The 22,531-nt window shown below is 47.8% G+C and overlaps 2 protein-coding genes across 4 annotated transcripts; both read left to right on the top strand.

Annotated features, from left to right (window-relative positions):
* Positions 1–565: 565 nt before the first annotated feature.
* Positions 566–5,706, top strand: GRPEL2 (GrpE like 2, mitochondrial). 2 transcript variants are annotated; one of them, XM_070414635.1, is made up of 4 exons: positions 566–670; positions 2,856–3,009; positions 3,819–3,900; positions 5,262–5,706. In XM_070414635.1, exons 1-4 carry the CDS (start codon positions 594–596, stop codon positions 5,624–5,626), a joined length of 678 nt encoding a protein of 225 aa, XP_070270736.1. In that variant the 5' UTR covers positions 566–593; the 3' UTR covers positions 5,627–5,706. The 2 variants fall into 2 exon arrangements, with proteins under 2 accessions (XP_070270736.1, XP_070270737.1); XM_070414636.1 differs by lacking the exon at positions 566–670 and adding an exon at positions 713–1,903.
* A 4,765-nt stretch (positions 5,707–10,471) lies between these two features.
* Positions 10,472–22,253, top strand: PCYOX1L (prenylcysteine oxidase 1 like). Of its 2 annotated transcripts, XM_070417111.1 has the most exons (6): positions 10,472–10,609; positions 14,671–14,877; positions 16,288–16,462; positions 18,079–18,290; positions 20,490–20,630; positions 21,067–22,253. In XM_070417111.1, exons 1-6 carry the CDS (start codon positions 10,522–10,524, stop codon positions 21,723–21,725), a joined length of 1,482 nt encoding a protein of 493 aa, XP_070273212.1. In that variant the 5' UTR covers positions 10,472–10,521; the 3' UTR covers positions 21,726–22,253. The 2 variants fall into 2 exon arrangements, with proteins under 2 accessions (XP_070273212.1, XP_070273213.1); XM_070417112.1 differs by lacking the exon at positions 20,490–20,630.
* The last annotated feature ends 278 nt before the right edge of the window (positions 22,254–22,531 follow it).

Here is a 22,531-nt window from a genome sequence, read left to right as displayed (position 1 = left end):
GTCAATGCCTAACCTTACATCTTACGTTGTCACCACCCCTTCCTCCAGTATTTCAGTCCCTTTCTCGCAGTACTCTTCCTCTCCACTGGATCATTGCAGAAGCTGCTTACCACTACCTGAACTACTTTCCTGCTCTTTCATCTACTCACTCCACAGCTTTCAGTTCAAATACTATTCCCTTTAGAAAAACTCTCCACATTCGGCCATATTGTATTAGTCTTCCGCAACACCATAACCCTCACCTTTAAACTTCGGTCCTATTTTGACTTTATATCGCGTTTGCATTTGTTTGTTTATAATTTCACATAAGCTCCAAAGGAGCACATCTGGGATGCCCGTGGAACCCGCGGCTAGCACCGCGCCTACGCCGCTGAAACAGAAACACATACAAAGCGCAGAACCCACCGAGGACCGGAAGTGTTGCGCCCCGGCGCGGTAACAGACTGGCGCACCGGAAATGAACGTTCGCTTCCGGCATCCGGGAGAGGGAATCGCCCGCGAAGGCTGCCGGGAAGCGTGGTTTTTTGAGTGAGCGCTTCTCATCACCTGGAGCCAGTGCGCATGCGCAGCCTCTGTCGGCCTAGGTCGGGAACATGGCCGCGCGGTCCTTGTGGGCGGTCCGGCGGCGGGTGCAGCACCTCTTGGCCTCCACTGCCGCGTCCGATGGCAGGTAAGCCAGCGGAGCAGGCCGCGGGTCGGGGACGTGAGGACAATGCGGGATGAGCGAGCCGCAGGGGCAGTTGTGGACAAAAGGACTCACCAAGCCTCTCGGCCACTCGGATCAGGCGCTCGCCGCCCCATTTTACAGAGCGGCAAACTGAGGCCCACAGCCGCGCTTCATTGCCCGGCGGAGAAGGTGGGAAAACCCGAGGTCACGTCCTCGGAGGCGGGAGATCTCTTCAGCCCCGAACATGGGTTGAACTGGGCAGGTACCTCTCCCGGCCGCTTCTCCGCGGCTGTGGTGTCTGTGGGTAGATGGGACCCTCTCCCCGACTCCTGTGTGACTCCGGCCGCCCCTTCCCCGTGTTCCGGGCTTCGCTTCACCTTCGGGAAAAGGAGGGCTTGGCATTGGTGTCCCCCCCAACCGCCCTTTCCCCTGCCTTTGGGGGTCTGTGAAGTTCCAGGTGCTGTTTTTATCTATGGGCTGCGGCCGTTTTTATTGATCACTTATGCCGATGGTAGAACTATGGGCAATTTTTTGTATTAGTCCCGGTTTAATTGAGGAAACTGAGGTTTGGAAAAGTTGAGTAACTTCTCGGAATACTATTCCAGACGGGAAACCATTCAGGGCTCCAGAATCGGCGCTTGTAATTAGGAAGCAATGTTAATTATTCTCAGGAACAACTCCCTGTGGACTACTTCTTCCTCGGAATGAAGGAAATGGCTGAGTATGTGGGTGGGTCAGGTTGGACCTCTGAAATGTAAATTAATCCGCGGGGGAATCCGAAAATTTACTGTATGCAAAGCTATTTGTCATCTTTTTATCTTCACACACCTGACCCGGCAAGCACCCCGCCCTAACACCTGGAGGAGAGGTTGCATTCGAGCCTTTTTCAAAGTCTTTGTGACCAGGAGAAAAATGGCTCCTCCTGGTAAAATGCACCCCCACTCCAGTTCTGCAGGGATTGCCACAACTCCCCTCTCTTCCAGGACTTGAGGTCTGGCCACCTCCTCTCTATTGAATAAATATGGTTTGTTAGGGGTTTACGAGGAAGAAGTTATTTCATGTGTATAATCTGACACCAGTGGATTCAGGCCTGGCCTGGAAAGTCTGGGAATATGAAAGTCTTGCCTTATACTAGCTGTTCCCTCTTCCCTTTCTTGAAGCAAAACTCCTTTACCCTCTTTGAACCTTTGCTCGGATGTCACCTCAATGAGCACTCCTCAGTCTATGCCAGTTTATGTGAGTAAACCATTTTTAAAGAGCTTTTTTGTACTCACAGATTGATTTTCTTGATAATTTTACTTATCATCAAATGACGAGGATCCAGGAGGTGTGTTGGAAACCTCATTGAAGAAAAGGTCAGAGGTGCTGCAATCCAAGATCTACAAACTAGCCCCAACTCCAAATTTCCTCCTCTATAAACTGAACGCCATGGCAAACATTTTAGCTATATAAAACTGTAGGTTATACGTATAATTGAATACAAAGATCTTCCTTACTCACCTGTTTATAATTCACAGTCCATAACATATAGTGTTTTATGCATATTTAGTTGACTTGATTTTGCATATAGGTGAGTTACCATCTCAGAATTTTTCTTATTCAGCACAGGTTCTCTTCTCTAAAAGCCTTACAGTTTGCAATCAAGAAGATTTAGGATTCTAGATCTAACTTCAGCTTGATAAAGTCCCTGTACTGGGCTTTATTTTCCCCAACTATAAAATCAAGGATTGAACCAGCTTTATGGCTTTGTGTTTTGAATTCCCCCAACTGATAAATGCCCCCACTGAATCTGAGTATCAGAACTTGGTTTCTTCTTGATAATTTTTGTGTCCCCATTTCTGGCTATTTCTGCTGCCTGGTGCCAGTATCCTGGCTCCATAGAATACTAGCTATGTGATCCTGAACAAGTCTTAAGCCTCGCTGAGCCTCAGTTTTCTCATCTGTACAATAGGAATGATCATAGTACTTATCTCACGCATTGTTATGAAATGAAAAGATGATTTAAGTAAAATCTTGAAAACAGTCTGTAGTGCTTAGTAAGCATTTTATAATTGTTCATATTGTTACTGTGACTGAAAACACTTGTCTTGAGTTCAATCTGGAAACGTCCAGTCTCCGAACTCCGTTGTAACTGTTGACTGTTTATGATGGCATTTCTTCATTATGCGTTGCCTCCCTCCTACTTCAGGGGCTGTCTGCAGCCTTTCAGCACTGCCACCCAGAGAACTGCGGGTGAGGACTGCAGTTCTGAGGATCCTCCTGATGAGCTTGGGCCCTCTCTTGCAGAAAGAGCCTTAAAGCTAAAAGCTGTTAGACTGGAGAAGGAAGTCCAGGATTTAACCGTGAGTAGATTTTATATTATGTGCTCTTCACATTCTCTCTCTGGTTAAATATCCAAGTAAAGTTTTTTATGTCAATTATCACTGACTAAGGATAGCAATCTCTTTCAATTCCCTATTTTGTTACAGTATTTAGATATTTTATATTTTGGTAGCTTCAGAGGAGGTACACGGCCTGGCATGTGATTGACAATAAATATTTGTTGAATGACAGGTTATTTATCATTATACTCTACTGATCATACTACATTTGGCATACTGCTCCCAGTACTGGGTTGACAAACACACTTTGGTGAAGATAGATATTAGAGTAATTGCAAAGCAAGACTAACATATGGTAAGGAGGTTGGAAAGCATGTTCTATGACAGCATTTAAAGGAACCAGGGATTATAAAAATGAAAGAGACAAAGACTAAAGAGACTAAAGTAACTGCCTTCAAATAGATGACACATTTTTTTAAATGTACTTTTGTTTGTCTTAGAGTTCAATTCAGTGAACAAAAGTTGGACAGTGATAATGTTGGCTGAATGTGAAAAAGAAAGCTTTTTCTCAAGATGAGCTTGAAAACTGTTGATATGTTCAAGCTAGCAGGCTAAATGACAGCTTTTCAGGGCTTCTATAAAGAGTAGGTTCCTGCTTTGACTGGGCATTTGGAGTAACTGATAAAAGATTCCTACAATTTCTTTTTTTTTCCTTTTTTTTAATTAAAAACCTGTCACAAGGCTAAAATTTGTAAAGTATGCAAAAACATTCTTTCCTACCAAAAAAGCATTTGTTTTCTCATCATATTAACTTTGCTTTTGATGGTCAGGTGAGATACCAGAGAGCTCTAGCTGATGGTGAAAACATAAGAAGGCGAACCCAGAGATGTGTAGAAGATGCCAAGATATTTGGTGAGAGATTTATTCACAATAAAGAGTACCTTTAACTTTAAGGCTACTTACCAACAGTTCTGCAAACTGAACATAGTGAGAACACATCTGAGTCCTCAACTGATCCCTACCCTTCCCTTCCATTATTACCATAGGCTTTCATGCTGCTTTTGGGGAATGTTGTCAAGTGAACCATTTACTAAAATAACGCTTGTCTTTAGTTTGACCAAACCTTCGTTATTTCCTTTTTAAGCATTACATTTAACACTCTAGTGCTCATACAAACAATTGTGTTTAACTCATTAACAAGTGAATCATTAAGATGGTCAGAGAAGAATCCATAAAACAGACACATTGGCCATCAGGACTGCTGAAACTTGCTTCATAGTAGCAAAATTGGTCTATACAGTGCAATAATCAATTGTATCTCCACCAAACTATATTTACGAGTGTGGACAAGAATTATTTGCATTATTCTCAGTATTCTACAACTTGCTAAATTATAAAGTAACTCAGAGACAAAAGCTTGGACCATATGGAAGCAGATAACCCTGGAAGCTGTGCTAGATCACATTAATTTCTCTTTGGTCCATTTCAGAGTCTTTCAGAAATTTTTCTCTACATGCATCTTGTTCCAAATGTGTTCATAACAGTGTTAGTTGAGTAACAGGGCTTCAAAGGTGAAGGGCAAATCTGTGATTATTTGCTGTACTCACAATTTATTAGGTAACATTATACTTTCACTATACATAGAAGGAAGTGCCTGAAGGGCCCTTGGATTCTATCTAGTCCAGTCTTCTTTTACAGATAAGATGATAAAAGTGAACTTGTGATAGATATAGACTGAGTTCATTATCTCCTGACCCCTAACCTATTATTCTTTCCTATTTAGCCAGTCCTCAAAATAAACCATTCTTTTGACTCACCTTTAGCATGGTCTTTTGTCAACTAATTTTTTATTATTGCCTCCCATGAAATGCTAATGTCTTGTCCCCATTGAGAATGCATGCCTCAACATAACTGAGACAGGCAGAAATTTTCAAAATTTACATAACTCAGTGCTAAAAATGAATAGCAACAAAAATACAAGAAGCATAAAAATGGTTTTAAAGGACCAATTCCTGAGCCCATTATAAATAGTCTTTCCTAGTTCTTGGGTTCTACATCTGCCTACCATCCTAGTAGGCTTCCTAGTCATGTGCCTTCCAAGAGAAACTGGCTTGTCAGTTGGGTTGATGATGATCCCTGAGTCCTGTGTGGCAATCTTCCCACTTCCTGGTGTGGCCAGTACACTAGTCACCTCTCTGGGCCTTCCCCAGACTCCACCCCCAAAGGCAGAGTGGTTTCCTCATAAACACTAAAAGTGTCTGGTTTCTCCATAGGAATTCAGAGCTTCTGTAAGGACTTGGTAGAGCTGGCAGACATTTTGGAGAAGACTACAGAGAGCATTTCTGAGGAAACAGAGCCTGGGGACCAGAAGCTCAGCCTGGAGAAGATCTTCCGAGGACTGTCGCTTTTAGAAGCAAAGCTGAAAAGTGTGTTTGCCAAGCATGGCCTGGAGAAGATGACCCCCATTGGTGACAAATACGACCCACATGAGCATGAACTCATCTGTCATGTGCCGGCTGGTGTTGGGGTGCAGCCTGGCACGGTAGCATTAGTAAGGCAAGACGGCTACAAGCTTCATGGCCGCACCATTAGACTTGCCCGGGTGGAAGTGGCAGTGGAGTCTCAGAGAAGACTGTGAATGGGCCGTGAGGAACTGAATGTCCTTCAGAGTGCAGCCACTTGTGTTTCCTTTATTTATTAAACTAGGTTTGTATTGTACATGAGCTACTTCATGTGATCTTTTTGGGTTTAGTCATATTGGCTTTCTTTCTAAGAGACTCTCTTGATTTACTGTGACCTGTTTGGTCTGTCTCATCAGGAGTCTTGCCATTGGGCATTTGAACAATGTGACAAGTGTTCCTATGGGCTTTATCAAAATATGTTAAAGAAAATTACATTTGTACTCTGATGACTTTCAATCCAAAATCTTTTTAAAAGTTGGAAATGAATATATGTTTACGTATTTTCAACTGAATATTCCTTTCTAATAGTCCCCATCACAGGAATTGTATAGGATCTTGTATTTTGTGGGGAAAAGGATTGGTTCAACATTTGGGTACTTAGATGATAAAGCTTTATAGTTGTATGAATTTAGATCATTTGGGTTAATTTTTATATACATAGATTTTCAGACTTTACCTTTTTAAATTTTATTTTCCTTTAAGCCATTTTTGTCCTTAAAGTTCCTGACAGGTAGACATTATATTCACACTCATTGTCTTTTTCTGATTCCCATTTATAAGGGCTAAAGACCCAGGCAACACTTGGAAGGCAGGGAACATTGAGAAATTAAGATACCCAGCTCCCTTTATGTCACATGTATGCAAACGTATCACCCCTTTAATGTATTGACTTCCTAGAGTTAATGAGCCTATATGTTTATTATTCTTTCAGTCTTGCCTCTTATAACTGGTGTTCCATAAAATGTGTTCAATGTATGAGTTAGTGAATGGATGATACATCAGACTTTAGAAAGGAGGTCACTTATGGCTATTTTAATGCTAGAAGAGGCCTTAATTATAAACTAATTTCACCCTTTCCACTTTTTCTGACATATGAAAACAGTGTTTTTAGAATTGGACTCAAAAAAAAATTCTCTAAAACTAGTGAACTAAATTTCACTGAGAACTCAAATAAGGAACAACTAGATAACTTCAATCATTTAAGATTTAACAGCTCTTTAATGAACATGCAAAGATGTTCCCAGCAGACAATTAAGTGTTAGCTGTTCAGATTGCAAAGGTTTAGGGTTGTTGTTTTTTCCCTTCATTGTTTTAATTGCGTAGGATTAGGTTTAGTTAATTACCCATAAAATAAATCCATTTCTACTGGAACTCTGTGACTGCTTCCAGTGGAGTGGTAAAAGTTATCCTCTTAGACGTACATAATTCTAGGACACTACACAGACTTATATCAATAGAGCCATCCGCCAATGAGCCCTACCATCTCTATCAGACTTAGACACTTTAAAAAAGACTGCATGCTCTTAAAATGCAAACAAAACACTGGTGGTAAGATTTTAAAACCAGAACCTCTTAGCATCCTGCTAAGTGCATAGTATAAATTTAATGAGCATTCAGATTTTACAATAGGAATTTGTCTTTGTTTTGGCCTGTGTTCCTTTGAGATTGACAGATGGTGACAATAAGAAAATAAGCCAATTATATTTATTCATGTGCCCTTGGATTACAGGCTATCATTACCAGTGAATTAAAATAACCGTAATTTTAGGTATGGAATGTTCTGATTACTTGAAGAGTTTTCTAATATTCCTTGTAAGCTCCTGTTTTAGAATAATTTTAAATTCTTTTCTTATTTAGTAGTTTTGTGGACTTAAAAGTGTAAATTTAGAAAATGGAGCTAGTACGAATCTCAAGTTGAAGGGCTTTTGAGAGCCAGAACAGCATAATCAAGCATAGGCTTGGTAGGTATATACCTGAACATAAATCCCAGCTCAGTCGTCATAACCTTTGGCCCCATTCATCTCACCCTTCTGAGCCTGCTTCCTTATTTGTAAAAATGGTTATAATCTTCTCACAGTATTGTGAGAATTAAATGAAATGTGTAAATTGCCTATTTTAGTAGGCCCTCAAATATTTATTTTTATTGCTTTTTATTATACACATTGTTTTTCCTGTTTTTATAGCTGCCTAAAGTCTAGGGAAAGGGGAATACTGATTGAGAGGTACTTAACTATTCAAACTTACAAGGTAATCAGAGTGATGTATTTTTCTTCCAGCTTCTGGTTGTTTTGGGGTTTGGTTTTGTGTGGGGTGTTTTTTTTTTAACCATAATGCAAGAAATCCACATTTCTTAGACTGATTGAGCAAGAAAATTGTGTTGGTGCTCTGAATCATTTCCACCTTTATGGTAATATGAAAAGACATTGGCTTGCAGTGGATATGGGACGAAACTTTGGCTCATGTAAAGAAGGGGTCTTGGTGTTTTGGTACTTGGATTCTAGCGGATTTTCCCCACTGCCGTAAAGGAACCAGTCAGTACAATACTGATGTAACTTCTTTGGTGCTTTCATGGCAAAGGATTTGCTAAGTGAAGAAAGGCTCTTAAACACTAAAACAAAATCAAAGAGGGAAAACTAAGGATGACATATGATATTAAGAAATAACGAATAAAACCCAACTCGAAATAACTGCAATTCTCATGTGTAGTGTCTTTGTTTGACTGATTCATATTGTTCATTGATATGCTGTAGCCACTTCAGTGACTGTGACCCACCATGTTTGGTGCTCAGTGGCGGTACCTTGAGATTTCACAGCAGCCCAGCCAAATGGATGCAGTGAAGGCCTTCCGCACCCTCCCCTGGTGTTGAAGTCTTGTCAGTTTTTATAGCTCCTTGACCTGCTGCTTTCTGATTCCTTTGTATTTTTTAGATCTAGACTCCTGTTTTTGCCTTCCTCTCTAGAATTGCCTTATTTTCTCGTGCTTGCTTCTTGGTTCTAATTGTCCTCTGCTCTAAACACTTAACTTGAACTGCTGGATGTTTTACCATCCTCAACCAGATTACTAACACGTGACCTTGTCCTTCCCAACCTCTGCCTGGCCTTGTTTTTACCTCTGCTCAGCTGACTTCCACCTACCCAGCCTCCTGGCTGAGTGGCTTTCTTTGGAGCCAGCCTTTCCTGCAGTGTGACTTTCGTTTTCATTCTTCTGCACACCCTGACTCCAGGATCTGTTGTTTTCCATATTCCCAGTGTTAGTCGGTAAGTAAATTCTAGTTCCTATGTACTCATAGACTTTGTCCACATTCTTAATTTCACAGTGGAGGTTTTAAAACGTGAAAACCTGGTTCCAAGTTTCCTTGAATTTGAACTTTGTGATTGACCAATAGAATGTAGTTTCTCAACACAAACCTTCCGTCTCTGGATGGTCACTCTTAGAAGCCAGCCACCAAACCAAGAGCAAGCTGAAGCAGTCTGTGGGGTAGAAATGAGGGCCTAGCCAAGCTGGCCCAACCCAACTGACAGCCAGCACCATCTTGCCAGCCATCTTGAAAGTGGGTCCTTCAGCCTCACCGGACACCATGTGGGACAGAGGACCTGAGGTCACAGCCCTGCCCAAAGTGTGGGTTTGGGACAAATAACTTACTTTTAGCCACTAAGTTTTGGGGTAGTTTGTTATGCAGCAGTAGATAACTGATAGAGTCACCCAACCTCATCCCCAGTCTCACTAGTTGTTTTAACACCGCTGTCTCTAGAATCATGCCTCTGCTTTCCTCGTACAGCTTTTTTGAACTCGTCCTACAACTTTGATGCGCTCACACTGCCAATGTGATGTTAGGATTGGAAGAACTTCCTAACAGAAGAAAACACAGCTCTAGATTCTAGAGTTTTCAAGGACCCTGAAATTACAAGCAGAGTGAAGAAGTTGTTTTAAAGTTAATATAATTTACCCTACAAAAAACCTACACCATTAAGTCAGCACAGAAAAGAGCTTTGCTCAAAAAAAATTTAAGGAATTTTTTGAGTCTTTGGAAGTAAACTTAAAAGATTTTGCATTCTTACACAAACACAGCCAAAGTTTTGGGGTGTTTTTTTGTTTTTTTGTGGAGTTTTATGTGTGTGTGTGTATATATATATATATATATATATATATATATATATTACTAGGAATGTTTGTTTATTCATCTACCACTTTACTAGTAATCCAGTTTGGCCCTCTTAAGACACAAAGCTAGTTTAGGACCTCAGCTATAAGCTCCATTACTATTCTCTGAATCCCTTCAATTTCTTCGCTTAGCCATAATCTAACAATACATATGGATTTTACTTACCTACTAGAGGAAATCTGACTTTCAGTGTGGCAAACTATCCACACTGACTAGTCCTGTTTTTTTAGAGGGTGAAAATGGAGGTTTATCCCTTCCTTTTTACCTTTCCTTCACTGTAAGTGGATGAAGTCCTTCCCTTTAGTTTGTTTTGTCTTGTTTTTAAGTAGAAGGCTTAGCGACTAACTACGTAGAAACTGCAAGTAAACGTAACAGCAGTATCAGAAGCATATACAGAGGGTAACCCTGGCTGCATGCTTGGTCAGCAATTTCCAGCATTTGCAGACACTACCAAGCATTTTCACATTCCTTATGTCACGTGATCATCACAACCCCCTAGGAAGGCTGAGCAGGGAAACTGAGACACAGAGGAGGCAGATTACAGAGCTAGTACCTCTCAGAGGCTGGACTTGAACCGAAGTCGTCTAAGCTTTGCTTCTTGCTCTTCCACCAATCTTCCCGCAGCAGGACCCAGGTCCTGATGCTGAGCACCCGAAAAGTGCACACCTGGATAAGCCAACCAATGACGAGCCCAGACTCAGGAGGCGGGACGGGGAAGCTGCCAATGACAGAGCCTGCCCGAGAAAGATGCAGCCTGTGCCGGAGAGGGACGGCTGCTCGTCCAATGAGAGGCTGTGAGCCGAGGGGCTGGAAGGCGGGACGGCCCATGTCGCTCCCGGGCGGGGCGGTGAGCCCAGCACCAGCGCGAGCACCGGACCCCGGCGAGCTGCCCCCCGTCGCCGCCCGCCATGGCCCGCGCCGCTCGCTTCCTCGCCGCGCTGGCCGCGCTCCTCGCCGCCGCCGCTACAGGCGGAGACGCCGGGCCTAGTAAAATCGGTGCGGGAAGGACGCGATGGGGTGCTGAGCTGGGGAGGGCTGCGCGGGAAAAGGGTTCTCAGCCGGCAGCCGCTGGGTGGGGGATGGGGAAGGCAGCTGGGCGGTGGAGGGGTCCCCTGGAGAGGAGCTGGGTGGGGAGGAGGCGAGGGATTGCGACTGGGCGCAGAAGGGGACCGCAGCAGGCAAGGTGCTGCTGCGGAGGGTGGCATGGGCATGTGTCGAGGCTATCTGGGGTGGAAAAGGGGCTTGGGCAGGACTGGCCAGTGTTCTCACCGAAAAATTCCGAAACAGTGAGCATCTGCCATGGAGCAGGCTCTTTGTCAAGTGCCCCCGATAACAGAGGTCAGGGTATGAGAGACTGGTATGCACAAAGGCTGATTGAAGGCCTTGGTAGCAGGCACGGCGCTCCTAGTTCCTGCAGAAGAAAACTGCACAATACCGGGAAGTTAGTGCTAAGGCTGTGAGTACCCTGATATAGAGGAAGGGCGCTTCACCCCAGCCTCTGATGGCTCTGGGGGGGCCCTGGGGCGCTTCTGGAAGCAGCACCTAAACCAGGCCTCTGGGAGACTAGGAGACAGCCCTAGTGGAGACAGAGCCCAGGGTAGGTCTGCTGGAGATTTGCTGAGTGACAGACTGGGGAACTTTTTAATAGCAGTCATTTTATAGTATTTGTGTGTGTTGTGTTTTGTGGGTTTTGCCTGTTTCCCCCGCCCCCCGCCCCCCATTATTTTATTTTGAAAAATTTCGAATGTCCACTGACGTTGAAAGAATTTCACAGTGATCATCCCTCTACCCACCACCTGGTTCCTGCCATTATCAGACTGCTACTCTACTTGCCTTATCACATACCTGTCCACATCCATGAGCCCATCTGACATGTTAATGCATTTCAAAATAAACTGCAGGCATCAGGACGCTTTGCTAAGTACTTCATCATGCATGTCATTGACTAGCCTTCCCCATATTTGTTTACAAGTTTTTTTTCCCTCTTAACGATTGTCATTTTAACTCAACATAACTCAAAAGATTGTCATGTCCCTCACGGAAAACTTCCATAGGTTGGCAGAGGTGGCGGGCTTCTGGTGTTGGGGAGTAGGAGCCCCCACTCCACTCTTCTTCTGTGAGCCCCTCTTGGCAGGGAAGGATGTCCCATGGGAGCACCACACACTTAGGGTCAGCGCAGTGCTAAGGCGTCTTGGGTTACAAAGCCACAGCTCAGGCCACAAAGGGTTAAGACAGACTGAAGCATGTCAGAAATCCATTTGGGACCGAGAGTTTGGGGTTTTCTAAAGAAAGACTCTTGAGGGCCAGCATGGCCAAAGAAGACCTTGTGGAGAAGGTGGGTTTTGAGCCAGGCTCTGAAGAATGGGGATGAGTTAGGCAGGCAGTATCTGGAGGTGCTGGGCACTCTTCCTTCTCTTGGGAATGGACAACAGAGCAGGACACCCACTGACCACTGGGGAAGGCTCAGGGCCTCCTCCCTGCACTATTGTTCCTGGCAATGTGAAGCTTGCTGCCTGCGTTGTTCCAGCTGGCCCTGCCTACCTTGCCCCAGGGGTCATCTAAAGCAGGACACTTGGCAATGCCCAGCTGCCCTGTGGCTTCCTGATTGTCCTCAGCTCTCTGACAGGAGCCTCCGTCCACCCTTGGTGGTTTGAACTCTACCCACACCATAATGAGGAGCTTCCTGTTAGCGTGGCTTAACCCTCAGACTGCTGCAGAGTCACATCTGAACTGCTCGGTGTGGCGTTGGACCCTTTAAATCCCCCGTAGTTCCACACACTGCCCTGCTCACGCTCTTCTCTCTGTGGAGAACGTGTTTCTGCTCACGGGCTTCCAGGTTGTCCTCCAGAGTCCCAGCCAAGCAACCCTTCTCCTGTGAAACCTGTGTCTCCCCACCCCCGGGCAGAACTCATTGCTTCCTCCTCAGGATTCCCTGGAACCCTGTTGTCGCCCTTAGTCACACATTGTCGTAGCTGCTTGTGCATGAGTCTGTCTGCCCCTCTCTGCCTGTGCTCAGGAGGACAGAGGCCCTGTCTGATTCATCGTGTGCCCCAGAGAGTGGGTGTCAGTTCATGGGTGTTGAGTGAGCCAGGTGTTCTGCTTCCCTCTGACCCTTGGGCAGCTTCCAGGCCTTGTGATACCGGTTTCTCTGGAAAAGTGGACAGTTTGGGGCTCTGTTGCAAATGGAGGGGAGGGGAGCACACTGGTTTAAAACCGTTAGTGGCATTCTTGGAAGTGGTTTTGTCAACACCGAGAAGGAAGAAGTGGTTTGGTTTGTTTTCTCAAGGTACAACAAATACTTAATGGACTCTCCTGCCTGCCAGGCTCTGGGGGCAGAGTGACCTGCTCTCAGTCCTCAAACAGAGCATTTGAGCAGAACGTGCCAAGGACCAGGCCAGGGGTCAAGACAGTGTGATGTGGAAATATGCCGGAGGGACGCCTGACTCGTCAGGTGGGCCAGGCAAGCCAGGCAGTGGCATGAGGGCCCTAGAAGCCAGCGAGGCAGAGGGTGACAGCGCATTCCTGGTAAAGGGAGCAATGCAGTCAAAGGCAGAGGCGCGAGAGAGCAGTCACATGCTCCACAGAGATAAGAAAGGTTGCAAGGGTGGGGCAGGGGATGGAATAAGTAAGTGGAGGCCAGATGATAAAAAGCCTTGCATTTTTGCCTACTGGACAGGAGCTGGTGGTTGCAGGGTCCACCGTAGGTCTAGGAAGGACAAATCACACCAGATTTATCTTATTTTCTTCTTGACTAGAGTTACTAGCTGGACTGTCAGATGAGAGGATCAGATACAATGTGGGTCGGGTGTCAGGCCAGTTCCGTAGCTTCAGAGCTGCCTTACTGTCCTCTCACAGTCCTGTTTTGAATTCGTATCTAGATTAGTATCTATCTGGATGGTGGCTCCCAGTAGCACCTCACAGTCCTGTGCGGTAAGACGTTTTTTATCAGTGACTTGAATAAGAATACTGGTGGCGTGTGAACCACGTTTGCGAAGGGAAGAGGTGAAGGACACACAAGGGATGATAAGACCCAAAAAGACCTCCAAGAGCTGAAACTTGGTAACAAGAGCCTAAACTGGAATAAAGTGCCCTATACGCTTCTGAGCAACCCATCACAGGGTGCTTTCCAGTCTTGGCCAAGACAGATAAAGAAACGATGTGTCAGGTAATAGGTTGGACTAGACCAAGGGTTGGCTGACTTCTTCAGGAAAGGGTCAGAGAATAAATATTTTAGACTTCGCAGGCCTTATAGTCTCTGTTGCAACTACTCAACTCTGCCTCACAGGCAAGCAGCCAGAGACAAGCTAAAGAACAGGTTTGGCTGCGTTCCAATAAGACTCTGTTTGCAAAAAAACGGGCATCTGCATAGATTTCGCCCATGAGCTCTAGTTTGCCAAACCTTGGGTTAAAGAATGGTTTCCAAACACTGATCTACCTAATAGTACCTGTCAGTGACCAAGTTTTCTTTTCTTTTTTTAAAAAATATATTTTATTGATTTTTTACAGAAAGGAAGGGAGAGGGATAGAGAGTTAGAAACATCGATGAGAGAGAAACATCGATCAGCTGCCTCCTGCACACCCCCCACTGGGGATGTGCCCGCAACCAAGGTACATGCCCTTGACCGGAATCAAACCTGGGACCCCTCAGTCCACAGGCTGTCGCTCTATCCACTGAGCCAAACCGGCCAGAGCGTGATCAGGTTTTCATAGTGAAATAAAAATAGGGACAATGTAATGGGTTTTGTATCAAACTAAATTTATTCTCTTTAAATGATCATCCTGAAATTTGAGGTCCCTGCTTTTTTGCTGCTAATGTGTGTGGTTTTTTTTCTTCTTTTTACAAAGTGAGGGTTACAGTAGTTGGCAGTTTTCATATTGTCCTTTGCTCTTGAGTATTCGCTTTACTAACAACTAGTCCGCAGATTGCCTTTCTGAGGTGTTCTAACCCTCTGCAAGTGCCTGGGAACCACTGGCCCAGGAGGCCGTGAAGGTGTGTCCTGCAGTCTCATGCCCATATTCTGTCTCTCTCCTTGCCTGCCTCCCGGGCCTGCTGGCAGCCGTGGTTGGAGCTGGAATCGGGGGCTCTGCCGTGACGCATTTCCTTCAGCAGCATTTCGGCCCCCGGGTGCAGATCGACGTGTTTGAGAAGGGGACGGTGGGTGGCCGCTTGGCCACCATCTCGGTCAACAAGCAGCACTATGAGAGCGGGGCCGCCTCCTTCCACTCCCTGAGCCTGCACATGCAGGACTTCGTCAAGCACCTGGGTGAGTGCACCGTCCTGAGGCTCATCGTCCAGCCCCCAGGGCTGGCAGCAGCCATCAGGCCCTTCCCATATTGCCCACCCCTGATGGTCAAGGCCAGAAGGTCATGTAGCCCAATCTCCTCATTTTACAGATGGAGCAGCTGAGACCAGAGAGGGGAAGGAACTTGCCTGAGGTTACACAGTGAGTTAGTTGCAGAGCCGGGATTACAACTCAGGTTTGACTCCCAGGCCAGTTTCTTTCCCTTCCAATTTGCTGCCTCTTCATAATCATAATCGTAATGGCTTGCACCTGCTGTGTGCTTGCCAGGTACCTGGCATCCTTGTAGGTGGTACGTAGACATTACCTCTAATCCTCCCTACCAGCCTGCAAGATGGGGTCATAGCTCCTCCTGCGGAAATTGAAGCTCAGAAAATGTATGCACCTCGGCTAAGGCCATGCAGCTAATAAGTGAGAGAGCTGGGATTTAACCCCAGCGGCATCGATCAAAACCACAAAAACATATACTGTTCGATGCAGAAATTCCACTTCTCAGAAGTGATATTTGCACATGTGCAATGAGGCAGACACATACGGTTATCATCACAGCATTGTTTAGAATAGCAAAAGGTGGAAAGTATCCTACCTGCCCACCCACTGGGATCTGAGATTAAATAATTATTGTTTAAGTATATAGACTGGTCAGCCAGATGAGGGCGTCCTTTACGTCCAGGCATAGGACAATCTCCAAGACATAGCATGTCGGTAAAGTACAGAACAGTGTATAGTATGTGGGGGGAAAGGGGGAACTCAGAAATATACACATTTATGAGTATTTGCACAAAATATCTCTGGAAGGATGCTGAACAAAGATGCTGGTGACTCAGAGACAGGAATGGGAGGGTGAAGGCAAAAAAAACCTGTGACTTGGGACAGGTCCTTTAACCTGTAAGCCTCGGTTTCCACATCTCTGACACCTGTGCTGCCTCTTCCCGGACCGTGAGAGGACGGAGTGAGATACACACGTGCCTGTGCTCTGCAAGCTGTAGAGTGTGGTGGTTACAAGGAGCTGAGCCTCTTCCCGTGTGGTCTTGGTGCCCAGGGCTGCCATCCCAGAGCTGTCCACCCCTGACATTCAGGATGGCACCTGAATTTCACTCATGGCTGAGTGGATCCCTTTTGGGGGGGAAAAAAAAGTAAAATAGTACATTATTTTAATCTTTATCTCCTTATTGACTAACCAGCTCCAACCTTTCCCCCGTGCATTGGTTGACTGTCTTAAACAAGCAGCACAGATGGATGAACCATAGAGTTCATGTTCCCTTAAAGGGAGCCAGTCCATTTGCATCCTTCGGAAAGGCCCCGAATTTCAGCTTCAGGTCTCCTGGGGGGCCCTCTGAAGGGGACCTGAGGGGCTCCTCCTTGTCTCCTCAGGGCTGAAACACCGGCGAGAGGTGGTGGGCAGGAGTGCCATCTTCGGCGGGGAGAATTTCGTGCTGGAGGAGACGGACTGGTACCTGCTGAACCTCTTCCGCCTCTGGTGGCACTACGGCATCAGCTTCCTGCGGCTGCAGATGTGGGTGGAGGAGGTCATGGAGAAGTTCATGAGGTAGGGCTGGGCGGAGCTGTGGGGCTTCCCAAGGGACAGGGGGACGAGGTCGGCAAGGAACCGGCTTGACTATACATTGTCCAAAAAGAAAAGGGACCCAGCACCATTCCGTCCAGGCCCCGAGCAAGCACCCAGTGGGAAGAATGTCCTGAGTTGGTATAGGCATGGTCTCTGGTATTATCACGATAGCATCCTCTTTATCTCTGCTGAGCTAAGCAGGGGTTGTAAACTCAGGCACCTAAAGGGGATATACAGCAGCAGGTGGGAGAGCGGGGGTGGGGTGGGGCACCCTAAAGAGCAAGGCCTTCAGAGGGGGCAGCCGGCACTCTGCTAGCACCAAGTGCGGCCGTGGGGGAATACCTACCTCATGTGGCTAGTTCTTCCAGTTTTTTCAGAAGAAGCTGAAAATCTGGAGTTGCATGTGAAATCTCCCAGCTTTTCAATGTATGCAACCCATTCATCTTATTAGCCGAAGAAAACATATCTGTCGGCCGTGTGCAGCCTGCAGGCTGACCCTGACACTGTGTCTCCCAGTTTCCCCACCGCGAACAAACACCTTTCTTCACCCTTCTCTCCTCCTTGGGTCTCAGCCCCTCCCCATCACTTCCAGAGAACAAGGCCGAGTGGCCGTGGTCACTCTGTCCCTTTCTCGCAGTTCACCTGCTTGCCACGCTGGCCCTCCAGCTCTCCTTCAGAGTCCCCCCGAAGGGTCCCCCTGCCCCTGGGCCAGGTACAGAGGTGCTCCTTCCTGTCCCTGGCACTTCTCCCCTCTTTCCTGACTGTGCTTTTCATGGCACCTCCTCCGTATATTCTCCAGGTAGCCCCCAAACGTCATATCCTCACCACTCTCTTATGGTTTTCTCCCTTGTCCATTGTATGCAAACATACAAAGCTGAGTTCTCCCTTTTGTGGGAGACACTTCTCCCTGTCAGCCTGTTTCCCCTTCAGTTCCAGACCTACGTTTCTAACTGCTTGACCCACATTTCTAACTGGACACCTCCATCTGGGTATCCCGTTAATAACCAGACTCAACATGTCTACACAGCAGCCCAAGCAGAGGCAACATGTCAAAGGCCAACCCACCCGGAAATCCATCAGCACATGCTCCCTGCGATTGGGGGAGTTATGGAGGGAGGGGCAAGATGCGAGCTCGGAGAGTAGGTGGCGGTCCTGTTAGATCAAGCTAAAGGAGAGGACAGGCTGGGCTAGCAGAGAGAGTGACAATATTGGCATGAGGCAGCTGCCATCGGGCCCCATGTGGTCCTAGACAGGGGGATGCATCCGTGGGGCGGCGGCCTAGTGCCTGGCAGTCCCAGCTGCGTGAGAGGAGGACTGTGCCCTTGACAGGGAGTGGCTCAGAGAATGTTTGCAGCTGTCATCCAGCAGAGCCACCATGTGAAGCCCGGTCTGGTGGGATTCCGAGGCATTTGCCCTTCACTCTGCGCTGTCCCCTTAGGTGGGCCAGGCCCCCCACAGCCAGTGAACAGACCCAGGGGAATGTAACCATGCAGAGGAGGGTGGGTCCCTGCCGGGCCTCCCAGGAGCAGTGGCCCAGCAGCGGGTGGTCTGCCCAAAGGCCTTTCTGCATAAGGGCTCCAGCTCCGCATCTCTCCCAGGATCTATAAGTACCAGGCCCACGGATATGCCTTCTCGGGCGTGGAGGAGCTGCTCTACTCACTGGGGGAGTCCAGCTTCATCAACATGACCCAGCGCTCTGTGGCGGAGTCCCTGCTCCAGGTGGGCGTCACGCAGCGCTTCATCGACGACATCGTCTCTGCCGTCCTGCGGGCCAGCTACGGCCAGTCAGCAGCGATGCCCGCCTTTGCTGGTGAGCCTGTGGCCCTCGGCCTGCCCACCTGCCCTCCCCTGCCCCACAGTGCCCAGCATGGGCTGGCTCCCCATAACAGCCTCACATCTGCCTGGCTCAGTGCGGCTCTCTGAGCACTCAGTGGCCCCGACCCCACTTGATTCTGGCATCGGTCCTCCGAGCTGGCAGGAGATGTATCTACCCCACTTTACAGATGGCAAAAGCGAGGCTCAGATCTCAGGTCCAATGTGTTTCTGCTACTTCTGACTAGGTTAGTTTCAGTAACTACCCTGGCTATTCACCTATTAGCCCTTCTAATCTTCCCAGCTCATGACTGGGCCAGTGAGCATGTGGACAACCCACTGTCCTCCAGCAGAGGCCACAAGAGGGGTCATAACTAAATCTGCCTGCAGAGCCATTGGCCATGTCTTCCCCCAGGCATGGCCACCATTCGGGCCTTGGAAGATGTGGTAGGATTTTGCTGGGACCGTGGGAGGATGGAGAGCTGGGGCATTTAAGGCCAAGAAATTGCACAGGCACTTGCTGGCCTCTCCTCCCAGCCTGCTTGGCTGGGCCCTTCTCTCCTCCCGGCCCCATTACATGGCAGGGCCCAGGCTCGGTCCTTGGTCCTCTTCTCACGTGCCCTTGGTGAGCTCAGCCAGTCTCGGGGCGTTAAATTCCACCCACCTGCCTCCTAAGCATGACCTCCAGCCCAGACCTCTCTCCAGAACTGCAGTCTCACATGTCAGCTGCCACCCTTATGTCTCCACTGGGACTTTTAATGGATGTCTCAGAGTCAGCACGGCCGAACCTGAGCTCCCGACCTTTCCTCCTGGAGCCTGCTTCTCCCAACGGGGTTGGTAGTAACTCCTCACGGTTGCTCCTGCCCAAATCTTGACGCATTTCTTTCTCTCATACCCTCCACATGGTATGTCAAGAAATCTCATTTGCTTTATTTCATCCAGAGTCCGGCAGGTTCCCACCACTGCTTCCTCCCTGGTGTAAGCCAGTATCATCCCTCACCTGAATTGCTGCAAGTCTCCCACCAGGTCTGCCCACACCCCCGCCCCTTACAGGCTATTCTCACCACATCTGCTGGATGATCCTTTTAAAACAAAAGACGAGTCGTGTCAGGTCTGCCTGTGAAACTGCGTCAGGGCTCCTGTTTTCCTTCAAGTGAAACCCAAAGTCCTCTCCGTGGCCTGCTAGGCCCTACATGGTCCAGGCCCCACCACCTCTCCCCACCCGCTCACCCCAGTCCAGCCACTCTGCCCTCCTCACCATGCCTCCAGGTGTGCTCCTCACCTTAGGGCTTTTGTGTGGCCATCCCTCTGCCTGGAACAATCTTCCCTGAGACTCAGTCGTGCTAAACTCTCTCTCCCCATCATGTCTTTGTGCAGGCGGTGCCTTCTCTTGAAGCTACCCCACCTCCTTGTCTTACCCTGCCTCTTGCCCCCAGCAGCCCCGGTCTCCCTCCCCCGCAGGCATCATCTTCTAGCGGACGATTACACTTACTTACTTTTCTCCCACTAGAATTTATGCTTCCTGAGGACAGGAATCTCTGTCTCCCTGGTTTACTAATGTGCCCCTAACACTTAGAAAGTGCCTGGACCATTGTAGGCACTCAGCCCATTTTTGGTGAATAAATGAATGAAAAGGTTTGAAATTGACAAGCTCCTTCCCAGTCTTCAGATCCTGCTACGTGTCCCCTCATGGAGCTTCCCTGTTCCCTTTTCAGTATTTTGTGTGTACCCTTCAAAATACAATTCACATACCACACAATTCACTCATTTAAAGTATACAGTTGAGTGGTTTTGACTATATTCACAGTTGTGCATCACCACCATTTTGAACATTTTCATTGCCCCCAAAAGAAACCTCATACCTTCAGCTTTAGCTGTCAACTCCCCAATACCCCCAGCTCTCCAGCCCTGGGCAACCACGAATCTACTTAGTGTTTCTATGGATGTGCCCATTCTGGATAGTCTGTATAAATAGAATCATACAGTCTGTGTTCTTATGTAGCTGGCTCTTGCATTGAGCATGGTGTTGTCACCTCATAGCATTGTACATTTGTTACATTTAATTTTGTGTGTTATGTCTCTCTGTGCCCATGGCTGGGGGGAGTCTTGGCCTGGGAGGGAGGCCAGGTAGGATGGTAGTGGATTCTTCAGCCCTACTTACTGCCCAGTGATTCTGCCCCCTTCCCCCTTTGCCCAGGAGCCATGGCGCTAGCGGGGGCCCAAGGCATCCTGTGGTCTGTGGAGGGAGGCAACAAGCTGGTTTGTTCCGGTCTGCTGAAGCTCACCAAGGCCAATGTGATCCATGCCACAGTGACCTCTGTGACCCTGCAGCATACAGGTGAGCAGACAGCAGGGGGCGTGGCCACCCCGTTCCTAGACAGTGAACACTTAGCCCTCTTCTGTCCCCAAACTCCAGTTTGATCTGCCTGGGAGGATTCCAAAAAACCAATGGGAAGTCCCAGCCTTGTCAAGTGACACCAGAGGGCACTGTTGTCCCAATTCCAATGTCAAAGCCAGAACACAGATTCGCATCAATCTACCTCTATTCATTTGACCACAGTCAGCAGCGGTAGCAGAGCCAGAGCTTGAGTCTCCTGGCTCCCAGTCCAGTGCTTTCCCTGCAGCCACACCTGCATGGAAAGACGACCCCCACCATCTGGACAGCCCAGCCACACCCAGAGGTCTCACACCCTCCATTCTGGGCCCCAGATGAGAGATCGATGGGTAGAAGCCAAGAAATGAGTTGATTTTTGTGCTCTCTTCTCTCCTTCCAGAAGGGAAACCCTTGTACCTGGTCGAGTATGAGAATGAGGCGGGCACTAGCTTCGACTTCTACGACATCGTGGTCATCGCCACCCCCCTGCACCTGGACAACAGCAGCACCATCGCCTTTGAAGGCTTCGACCCGCCCATCGACGTCATCCAGGACTCTTTCCAGCTCACCGTTGTCTCCTTGGTCCACGGCTACCTCAACTCTTCCTACTTCGGGTTCCCTGACCCTAAGCTTTTCCCCTTCGCCAGCATCCTTACCACAGATTTCCCCACTTTCTTCTGTGCCCTGGACAATATCTGTCCCGTCAACATCTCGACCAACTTCCGGCGGAAGCAGCCTCAGGAGGCAGCCGTTTGGCGAGTCCAGTCCCCCAAGCCTCTCCTTCGGTCCCAGCTAAAGACCCTCTTCCGCTCCTATTATTCAGTGCAGACAGCCGAGTGGCAGGCCCACCCCATCCACGGCTCCCGCACCACTCTCCCTCGGTTCGCACTCCACGACCAACTCTTCCACCTCAATGCCCTGGAGTGGGCAGCCAGCTCCGTGGAGGTCATGGCTGTAGCTGCCAAGAACGTGGCCCTGCTCGCTTACAATCGCTGGTACCAGGACCTAGACAAAATTGACCAGAAGGACTTGATGCACAAGGTGAAGACTGAACTATGAGGGCTCCAGGCGAGCCTGGGAATGTCCATCCCCGCTGAAGATGGTGATCCCCCCACAGCAGCCAAGGCTGCGCAAGCCACGCTCGCCTGCCCAGCCTCCTTCTGACCCCTCCCATGTTGAGTGAAATCTCTCCAGTGGGTCCAGGTGACCTGCTCTCTGCCTCTCTATCTTAAGGATTCTCAGAGTGATTGTTCCTTTTTTTTTTTAATATATTTTATTGATTTTTTTTTACAGAAAGGGAGAGGTATAGAGAGTTAGAAACATCAATGAGAAAGAAACATCGATTCAGCTGCCTCCTGCACACTCCCCACTGGGTATGTGCCTGCAACCAAGGTACATGCCCTTGACCGGAACCGAACCTGGGACCCTTCAGTCCGCAGGCCAACGCTCCATCCACTGAGCCAAACCGGCCAGGGCGATTGTTCCTTTTTAAGAGAGAGAGTAAGAGAAGGGAAGGAAATTCAGACCAGTGTATTCATTTTATTTATTTTTTTAAAGGAAGAAATAAAAGTCCATCTTCTCCAGCTACTTCTGACTGGCTTTTCTAAGTAGGAGACAGAGATAATGATGGGAATGAATAGAATACAGAGAACTCTGAATCCAGTTTCTTTGTTGTTTCTCACTGCCTACTCCCAAAATGTACCTGTGGCAACACCAACAATGACACAAGTAACCAGATGGTCACAAATCAAGAAGAAGGGAAGATCAGGAAACAGAAGACATGATAATAGCTCCTATTTACGGAGGGCTTGTTGGATGTGAGGTGCCTGGTTAAGAACTTATTGCCCTGGCCAGGAAGCTCAGTT

The sequence above is a fragment of the Myotis yumanensis genome, unplaced genomic scaffold, assembly GCF_028538775.1.
Source record: "Myotis yumanensis isolate MYYU_CA2020_CCGP unplaced genomic scaffold, mMyoYum1.0.hap1 SCAF_5, whole genome shotgun sequence".
NCBI lineage: Eukaryota > Metazoa > Chordata > Mammalia > Chiroptera > Vespertilionidae > Myotis > Myotis yumanensis.
The sequence above is the reverse complement of the archived record's forward strand: the minus strand, read 5'-3'. Positions and strand labels throughout refer to the sequence as shown.